We start from the raw sequence: 9,485 nt of genomic DNA, 5'->3' as shown, positions 1-9,485 counted from the left end.
CACACACACACACACACTTACTGAACCCTTGATATTTTCTCTACTGACCTTGCTTCCTCAGTGGGTGGGCCCTTACTGTTCTGCGTATCATTGCATTATGTTTAATAGTGAGGGAAAGTGTGTATGCGGGGGTCTAACTGAGAGACCAGCGTAAATGTGCTAATGAAGAAAAACAACACGGCTGTCAAGGCCTCCCAGGAGCAGGTCAAACACAGTTGCTGGGGGTTGAGGTCAGTGAAGGCAAAGGGTGATAGGTCAACATCAAGGCCAACAGCAGGCCTTGACTTCTGCAGGGCAGAAAAAAGTGGGAGTTGAAGTGAGTAAACTGTAGGGGAGGAGAAGCTAATGGAGTTTTTCTTCTCTAAAGGAGCAGTTAGAATAAAATTTATAAATCAGTAACACCATTAGGAAAGTAATTGGGACAATACTAAATGTTTCAATCAACACTTCACCCAGAATCAAAGGAATATAGAAAAGTATTTATTAACTTTACATTACACCAACCCACTGAAAATATTTAATACAAGTACAAAACAAACTATAGATGTGCAAAACATAAAGAGAGAGAAAATAAAAATGTGTAAATTAAACATGGTAGAGAACACCTGTGTAAGTTTGCTTTTTAATTATGACCCTTGCTGTAAACATCAATTAAAACTTTACAAAATACAATTCACACTATTTTGCAAAACATTTCTTCTTTGACACACAGACACATCACTGATTCAAGATTCAAGTTACATGAAATACTGTAAACAAGATCAGACAGGCCTTCATGCAGTGGTTAGTGTCATGACTTGTCATAAGTTTTTGGCAACTTAAAAACTCTGGAATCATTTCAGAGAAACCTTTCTGCAGTCCGCTCACCCTCACCAGCAGGTTTCTGACATCTATATGAGGTCTGCCATCAAACTGAGGATGTGACCTAAAATCAGGAGAAGGAGTTCAGGTCGGCAGGAGTTAACATCCATGTGTCATACCTTAAACCCTCAATCGTCCCTTTGAACCACGAACATTAAGAGCAGTGTAAATCACATCGCAGCTGAACCCAAGTGAAGAAATTCATGTGCCACAGAACTTTTCCAGATGAAAGCACATTGTAAACATTAAAAAAAGAGCATAAATACAACTATAACATTTAACTAAAATGCATGATGGTTTGTCCTGATGTTGTTAAAAATGTGATATGGAGGGTTCACTGACTGTCCCACCAGTTCAGTTTCTGATTTAGCTCCCCATCAGAGGCGTTGTCTCATCATGGCCGATGCCCACATCCACCGGAGATTTGCGGTAAATTATGAACTGAATGGAGATCTGAAAAACACTGTTAAGAAAATCTAAAGAAATCCTGGGAAATAATCAGTCTAACGCTAAACCAGTTACTGACAAAACATTTGTTGACACCCTAATTCATGGTGTTAAGAAAAATATATTTTACCGAATGCAAGACTGTGAGTGCTTTATATGTCCCCACGACTCCCCAACGTCCCAGGTTCTCTGTGTAGCGATTTCTAATTATTTGCAAATGTGTTTATATATATATATATATATATATATATATAGGCTGGGCACGTGTTATCGTATTAATGCATTAATTAACGCAGACAATTATTTTATCGCACGTTTATTATTATTTTAAAGGTTCGCTGCTCACTGGCTGAATACACATACAGTCAAACCATGGGTCACAGGAGAGGTGGCATGTTGATCAGACTGCTAATCACCCAAACAAGCAGTGGAGGGAGGCTTCGGCAGACTACACTGGATGCAGTGTGTAGGAGAAGTAGATAAACAAAAGCAAGACAAGCGATCAAATGCCATAGCGAAGTGGATAGCTGCACACTGCATGCTGATTAGTATTGGGGAAGATGTCGGTCTTAGGAACGTTCTTAAAATCACAACGTAATCGTTTGGACCCGCGGGGTTGCCCTTTGCTCCGGTGATCAGACAGGGAGACAAGCGTTGTAGCCTATTTAACTTAAGTTAAAATTACAGGTTACATAACTTTAACTGATAGGCCTACATCTAGTGGTGTTAGCAATGCGAATTCCCTCCTGTTGATGTCCTATTTAGTAAACAGTAATGGATTATGGAAACTCACAAACTTTGTGCTGTGCTTCGCAAACAAAAGGTTCAAGACAATTCAACTTCGGCAGCGTGTGCGTGAGGCGAGTATAACCGCGACAGTTTCACGGGAAAACACTCGCTTGTCGCTACGCCTTGTGCTCGACCACTTCACCTCACTCTAACAGGGACAGACTGTTTATGCTGCTCTCTGATAAAAGAAAAATGTTTCTGCTGATACCTGTTCAGAAAAGAACACAAAAACAGATTAAGATATGTTAACCTGTTGCTCAGAAGGTGCCTGTTATGATGTTCTGATCGTGGCTCCGGACTCTGATGGCAACTTGTTTTAACAAGCTAGATAAAAGGTAATGCCCTGGCAGTGGCAAATAGCTTAGGTTTTATATTTGATTTGATTACATTAATGTTTAAGTGGAGATTTACATGAAATATTTTATTGCTATTGTGTAAAGGGAATACTGCTGGGAAAAAGCACCTTATTTGTTAAGTGTTTACAAACCACGTTATTACACTTGTGTTATATAGTACAGTACATTTAAATTAAAACTGCGCAATACACCACTTTAGAATTCATTATTCAATTTTGCGCATCGCAGGAAATCATCCGATTTTCATAATCGTGATTCATCATTGCCCAGCACTATTATATATATATATATATATATATATATATATATATATATATATAAAAATCTCTCTCTCCACACACATGATATAAAGTAACGAGTATCCTGCATTATTGCCTAACTATTGCACTCTCGTTGCTGATTGTGTCCTGTATCAAAATGTAGCTTGAACCCTTTTGTTATTTTAGCTGGTGCATATTCTAAAATAAAGTTGCATTTGGTCAAATTACCAAAATTGAAACGCAGACAACCTGGGTCCTGGTGGTATTTTTCCAGAATTTCATTACTGAAAAGTCTCTGGGTTTATAAGGCTGCCATGTACATTCTCCTAGTGAGCACTATTCCTAAAGAAATAGTTTAGACATTTTTGGGGAATACATTTATTCACTTTCTTGCTGAGAATTAAACAGGTTACTACCACTCTCATGTCTGTCCATTAAATATGGATTTTTTGAGTGAGTGAGTGAGTGAGTGAGAGAGAGACATAAATCTTCTCATCTAACTCTTGGCAAAAAAAGCAAATAATAAGGGGCAGCCAGTGTACATTTGATACTCCTGATTCTTTGCTGGCGACAAGCCAATTTCCCCATGTGTGTTTGGACATTTGACACTATATATTGTGTTTCCACGCACGCAGTCATAAGACCTAAACCCATCTGATGAAGTGTCATCTCTACAGGCTCAGCACTGTCTGAAATGTAGCATGTACATGGGATTAAGGGCAACCCAGAGGCCTGGCAGCAACGGCCATGTTTTTCTTTCTTTAAAAGGATACCATGAGGTCTAAGCAGAGGGTGCCGAGGCTGCCGATGAGCCATGGCAAGTGATGGACAAGGTAGCTTCTCTCGCTCTGGCCCTCATCAGGGTTCTTCAGTAGGACACTTAGGCCATATGTGGTGTTTCCCAGGATGACCAGTGCAAACAGAAAGTAAGACACTCCCTCTGTCGACTTCCTTTTGAACTATGGGCAGAAATGAGAGGACGGGTAGTGGGATTAACATAAATCTTATTCTTTTAAAGAAGATGTTTTAGGCAGTCACCACATTATTTTCCACCAGAGTGATATGTGCAGTGATATAAGCAGATTACAGGGGGCAACTGTCCATTCTGTCAGTGCAGTATTTACACTTTCGTTTTCGCCAGCTCAGTTTTCAGTTACATAGAATTTTGCCTCTTTCACTTTGACTTGTGCAGATTTAAACTTAAAATTATTATGAGGGTACTTGTTCTAATTTTCATTATTCATTTATTATTAGTATTTGCACAAGTATTTGTATAGGTAAATATCTTTCCGCCTACAGTCTACACTTTGTCATACTCACATTAGTATACATCTGGGGAAGTCTGGAACAGAGGTACAGCACGGACGACACTGAGCCGATGGAGAAACCAATAATCTCTTTTGTGGTAAAAGTCTGAAGCGACAGAGAGGCACACAAAACATTAGACCAGAAAAAAGCCAAACATAACTGGGTCACATTCCTCAGGTCTCAGGTAGGACTCACCTTGATAGAGCTACCTTTGGAGGTTGAGAGCAAGGCACGACTTCTGAAACCAGAGGGAATCATTTCCTGTTGGGTGCCTAACCCGGGGAGTTGGGCGAGGCTTGTGGTGAAGCCCAGGACACAGGCCACACCCACCACATATAAAACCATCCTGCCTGGGGAAGAGAAAGCACCTGTGTTCACCATTAATACTAGGAAAGACATCTTAACACATTCCTGCAGACAAGGATTACTGCGTCAAAGGTCACCAGTACAGGAACAAACATGAGGCATGTGATGACATTATTACAGGGTACATGTCGAACACCTCTTATTCTGTCTGGACTAGTGTTGCATCATTGTTCCTCAGCACTGATACAAGAAGCTTGTTCATTAAGCAGCTATATCAGATAAGATAATTAGACTTTCTTGAATCATGAAAGACTAGAAATTAAATACATGCTTGGGGTTATTCATTTCATTTGTATTCCATATGTTAACAAAGGCCTATATGGAGGATACAAAAAGACCACTAAGATGCAAATAAGGCACACAACACAAAACAAGTATTTGGTACTTATATTCGGCATTTAAAAAATGAAAATTGAGAAGTAAAACAAACGTAAACACACAACAAAACCACTCACTTTCAACCATTCTGTTCTTTATCTTGTAGTAAAAGTACATGGCCAGCATCACCAAGTCAGCTAAAACGTAATAAATGGCAGTATATGTCTGGATGACAGGGAGAAAGACACATGTAACAAGTCATGAAAATATTAATTTTCTTCACACAAAAAAGTTATTGTATTGTAGGATATTCACAAAGCTATTTGTGTCATTATTTGACAAGAATAGTCAAGCAATGAATAAGTCAATAGATATATAAATTATCAGTGAAAAACATTCATCAAGTCATTGGATAAAGACAATTATTTGCTGGTAATAGCTCTAAAAATGTGACAATTAATTTGCTTTTTATGGTCATAACCTTAAAACTACTTTTTTCCTTGAATGAGAACAAATGTAATTTCTGGTTTTCATAACTTGTAATGAGCATTTCTCATTGCTCTATAAGATTAAGATTTATAGCTTAATTTTTGATAAAACTTACAGTTAGTTGCAGCTCTCCTGTGTCATGGGAAACACCCTTACACTGAGGCAATCATTATATCATTATAAATCACCTGAAGTGGAAGCTGGTCTGCCAAGAAGGAGCCCACCAGGTTGCAAGTGTCACCCCCCAACCACATCAGCAGAAACCAAATAGAAAGGGCGTTGTGCATATTCCCTGTTCTGCATGAGCTGTAGTATTGCCTGCGATCACGAAAAAAAGAGATAGAAATTGTGTTCAGATAAAAGAGCATTTCTTCTGAGAGGCAGAGACACCGCCACAAACACTTACGGCATTGAAGACACCATGAAGCAGAAGATGGACAGGAGGCCTAAGTAGACGCTGGCCATATCCCTCGCATCCTGGGCACATTCCCCAAGCCCTTCCCAAACCCATTTGGATCCATTAGGGCACAATGAAGTGAGGTTTCCTTCAGTGGTCCAAAATGCACCCTGTGTGGGGACTCCGTCTGTCCACATATTCTGCTGAAGAGAAAATCCTCTGTTACTATCCAGTTCATCAAAAAAAAACCATCATCCTTATTCTACATCTTTAGTTCTCACTAAATCGCCAGCCTGCTAACAATGTTTACATGGCGCTTTCAAGAGAGCATAAAATGAAAATGACATAAATATCTCAACCATGTGGCACAGGCGTGGAGTTTCCAGAGCTCAATCACACTCAAATCTTCCATATCAACATGAAAAGAACATCTCATACGGACCACAAATCCCGACATAAGGCTGTTTTCCCAGTTGACACTATTGTAACAAAGGTTACCTGTTTAGATCCACGCTCTGCAGCTGACACGCTGATTACATCAAGACACTATGTGTAGCTTAATTTATACATTAGGTAACGCCAGAAAACATTTTCCCCACACAAAATTCACTCAACAAACCAACCTACTTGTTAGCCACTTAGCTAGCAACAACAGCTAACTTAACACTAACGTTACTCAATAATAGACAGCTGGCACTCGCCTGTGCCTTTTACGTCGAACACGTCTAACGTTATAAATGCTCAAACTGGAAATGAATAAAGCGCATTTATCTTGCCTGTGTGGTCGCTGACAAGCCGGCAAAGTCCTTCAAAGAACAAACACCCCTAACGTCACACGGAAGAAGCCCATAAACAAGCTAGGCCTGTGTCCGTGAGCTGATTGGTCGTTACGTTGAAACCTCAACACTTACCTTGCGGCTCGTGGGCTCCACAACAAACCAGACCTTCAAAATAAAATTTTAATTTGAATCGTGGTCCGGGAATGTACATTTATTGTCCATTTAATTACTTCGTCGTGGGTTGGGAATGTGTGGCAGACATCCCTCCAAGTTGTCTTTAATACATTTTAACAGGATGTGTATTTACGAAGCTTAAAGGAGGTGAGTCAGTCGAGAACGGGAAGAGGTGAGCTTTACGGTAGTGCCCCCTAGGTAATGCAGTTTATTTAGGGCCATTATGAATCGCCCGCATAAATTGAAGAGACCAGAAAAGTGGACCGACAGCTTGTCAGACGTGCCCATGCACCGATTTAAGGGAATGCCAATATAAGAACTTCGGGAAAAGTCACTGTACAAGTGTAAAATGTCGAGTAGGCTGCCGGTCCAATTCAACCATTGGCTGTACATCGAGATCATCAGAAACGTTCCCTTTAAGGATGTGTTATGGTTTCGGGGGAAACCTTTAGTCTGCTGCTTCACACAGGCCAGGATCAACATCAGTGTTTTAGTTTTAGTTTTAAAAGACGTATTAAAGCTGTTGGACAAGCTAATGGTAGCCTATGCTTTCATGTTAATGTTACTTTTCTGAAGAACTGGGCCAATCTGATTTTCCAGCGCTCACACATTTCACATACTCTCATTACATACCTACAAGCCTTGTTAAAGTGGATTAAATTTCCCCACATGGTAATTCAGTTAGTCCCTAACCCTCCTACATTCTTCAACTAGCTTTGTATTTTAGTGTGCAGCCGTGAAAAAGCAATATGCCTACACCTATAATAACCAGACCAATCCTATGTAAACCGGCCGTGCTGGTATGCAAATTTTCTCAGTGAACTTCAGAGAGATGGTTGGACTGACTGTGAGAGTAATTACACAGTGACAGTAGCCGTAGTTTGGCACTACAATCAAGGGAACAACCGTTTGAGAGAAGCAGGTCAAGCCAGCCGCCGTTAAATTTAAAGTGCACACAGTTAGGTCATTGTTGTTATCACATTAGCCTACTTTTAGTCATAGCCAAGCCTACGTTACTTGTCCAGGTTATCTTGTTTTCAAGACAAAAAGCTAAAGTTGATAATGTCAATTTTACTTCATGTTACACTAAAGTCTTTTTAGATGCGGGAAAACTAACGTTACATCGTCATAAAAACGAGAAAGCATCATCTTTTGACATTACATTGCCTACTATTGGTAAACACAATTGTCAAGAGAAAACATCCTACCTGGGGGAAAAAAACATGAAATCCGACGTCAGACTATGACTGAAAGGGACGAGTGGTTGAAGAAGTTATTTCTGAGGTGACGCAAAATGTGTCAGCTGACAGTCTTCCAGACTGACGACTCAGCACCTCACCACGCTGATGTCAGCTCGTTCAGGTTTGTTATAAGTCCAGTTTCCACTGTGGTCACATGCTTCTCCTCAACTGCTTCCCACCGCTGGAGACGTAATCTAACGTGTCAAGGTGCTTGTAATAGTAACCGCAGTCAACACAAGGTAGGGAACTGAAATAGGCAATGCAGAAATCGAGGCTACGGTCTTTGTATGGTCATAGAATAGCAGTTCAAATAGACCCCGTTGACTATTCCACATGTAATGTCCAGTTTCGTCCTTGCATAATGTCTTGTGTTTGCTGTATTTCAGACCTTTATTTAAGTGTATAGTAGTTCACAGTTTAGAGTGTACCACAGTAGGCCTACTCCTGTATGTAGTGTAGACTGGTCATGGCACTCTACACAAATTGGCAGACTTCAATAAAGACATTTGACAGGTCACAGTAGCAGCACATGTGTAGGCTATTGTTCACACCAGTGCTGCTGACAGCTGCTTCAGTTTCAGGGTTCTGGTATTCTGGCTTGTTGGCTTAACTGGCATGTCTTCCTGGGATGCTTTTAACATACCAGTATCACTGTTCCACCAGCTTAAGATAAGATCAACTTATTCCCACACCAGGGAAATTCACTTGTTACAGCAGCGCTAAAGTCAAAAGTAGAGGAAGAGTGATAAATAAAAACAAAGGCAATACACTATATACACCTTTCACTCATGCAGATTTAACCACAATGGATAATTGCACATAATACACACATTGTAGAGATGTTGTCCATGATGGATGTCAGCTTGGCTAATGTCCTCCTCTCACCCACTCTTTTGCACTCTCTAGGGAGCAGGACAGAGCTAGCCCCCCATGACACTGATTGTCAAACTTGACACTCTGTGCTTAAGTACCACACTCTGCAAATGGGTATTGGACTTCCTCACAAACAGACCTCAGATAGCTGGGAGAAGCAGTCACCTGTCCTGTCCCGTTCATGCTGTACAACCACGACTGCAACCCAGACATGAAGCGAACTCTTTGCGGACGACACCACCTTCATTGGCCAGATTTCAAACAACGCTGAGACTTCATGTTGGGAGGAAATTGACAATCTTGCAGAGTGTCGCACAGAGAACATCATCATGCTCAACATCAGCAAAACCAGGGAGCTGATTGGTGATTTTATAAAGTGGAGCTGAGTGAAGCAGGTCAACAGTTTTAGGTTCCTGGGAATCAGCATCACAGTGATGACATGGTCATCTCACATCTCCACCCTGGTAAAGAAAGCTCAGAAATGGCTGTATTTCTTAAGGAAACTTAAGGCTAAATTCTTGTTAACTTTTATCAAGAAGCAACAGAAACTGACTACAATTATCACAAACTTGCATGGGATGTGCATGGCCCAGGACAAGAGGACTCATTGGTAGCCATGTAATGAGCATCAGTGATATCTATGGGGTCAGGTGCCTGAGGAAAGCCCAAAGGACAGAGCAGTTTCTTTCCTCAGGCTGTGAGACGCCTCAACTCCACCATAAATAAATGACACGGAACTTTCTGTAATAGCACATTACCATATTACCTTGTATAATGTATGTCTATAACTGCAGTTTTTACTTTTATTCTATTCTGAAATTTTTATA

At 40.5% G+C, this 9,485-nt stretch overlaps 1 protein-coding gene across 8 annotated transcripts; it reads right to left on the bottom strand.

Annotated features, from left to right (window-relative positions):
* Nucleotides 1–458: 458 nt before the first annotated feature.
* slc66a1 (solute carrier family 66 member 1) lies at nt 459–7,771 on the bottom strand. Of its 8 annotated transcripts, none has more exons than XM_046057327.1 (9): nt 7,753–7,771; nt 5,601–5,794; nt 5,383–5,512; nt 4,843–4,930; nt 4,217–4,371; nt 4,034–4,126; nt 3,487–3,672; nt 1,212–1,314; nt 459–925 (listed from the first exon to the last, which is right to left on the bottom strand). In XM_046057327.1, the coding sequence occupies exons 2-8, from the start codon at nt 5,786–5,788 to the stop codon at nt 1,228–1,230; spliced, it is 927 nt and encodes a 308-aa protein (XP_045913283.1). In that variant the 5' UTR covers nt 5,789–5,794; nt 7,753–7,771; the 3' UTR covers nt 459–925; nt 1,212–1,227. The 8 variants fall into 8 exon arrangements, with proteins under 8 accessions (XP_045913283.1, XP_045913279.1, XP_045913278.1 ...); XM_046057323.1 differs by lacking the exon at nt 7,753–7,771 and adding an exon at nt 6,503–6,624 and having other exon boundaries at nt 1,204–1,314; XM_046057322.1 differs by lacking the exon at nt 7,753–7,771 and adding an exon at nt 6,503–6,623.
* Between the last annotated feature and the right edge of the window lie 1,714 nt (nt 7,772–9,485).

The sequence above is a fragment of the Micropterus dolomieu genome, linkage group LG08 (assembly GCF_021292245.1).
Source record: "Micropterus dolomieu isolate WLL.071019.BEF.003 ecotype Adirondacks linkage group LG08, ASM2129224v1, whole genome shotgun sequence".
Taxonomy (NCBI): domain Eukaryota; kingdom Metazoa; phylum Chordata; class Actinopteri; order Centrarchiformes; family Centrarchidae; genus Micropterus; species Micropterus dolomieu.
The sequence above is the reverse complement of the archived record's forward strand: the minus strand, read 5'-3'. Positions and strand labels throughout refer to the sequence as shown.

Bases quoted from the DNA above. Each gene is read 5' to 3' on its own strand.
- slc66a1 (XM_046057327.1), bottom strand. From the start codon at position 5,788: ATGTGGACAGACGGAGTCCCCACACAGGGTGCATTTTGGACCACTGAA. The intron at 4,372-4,842 runs GTGAGTGGTTTT...TCTCTTCCCCAG, and splicing joins AAAGAACAGAATGGTTGAAA to GCAGGATGGTTTTATATGTG. The intron at 1,315-3,486 runs GTATCCTTTTAA...AGTGTTTTTCAG, and splicing joins CCCTCTGCTTAGACCTCATG to ATCTCCATTCAGTTCATAAT.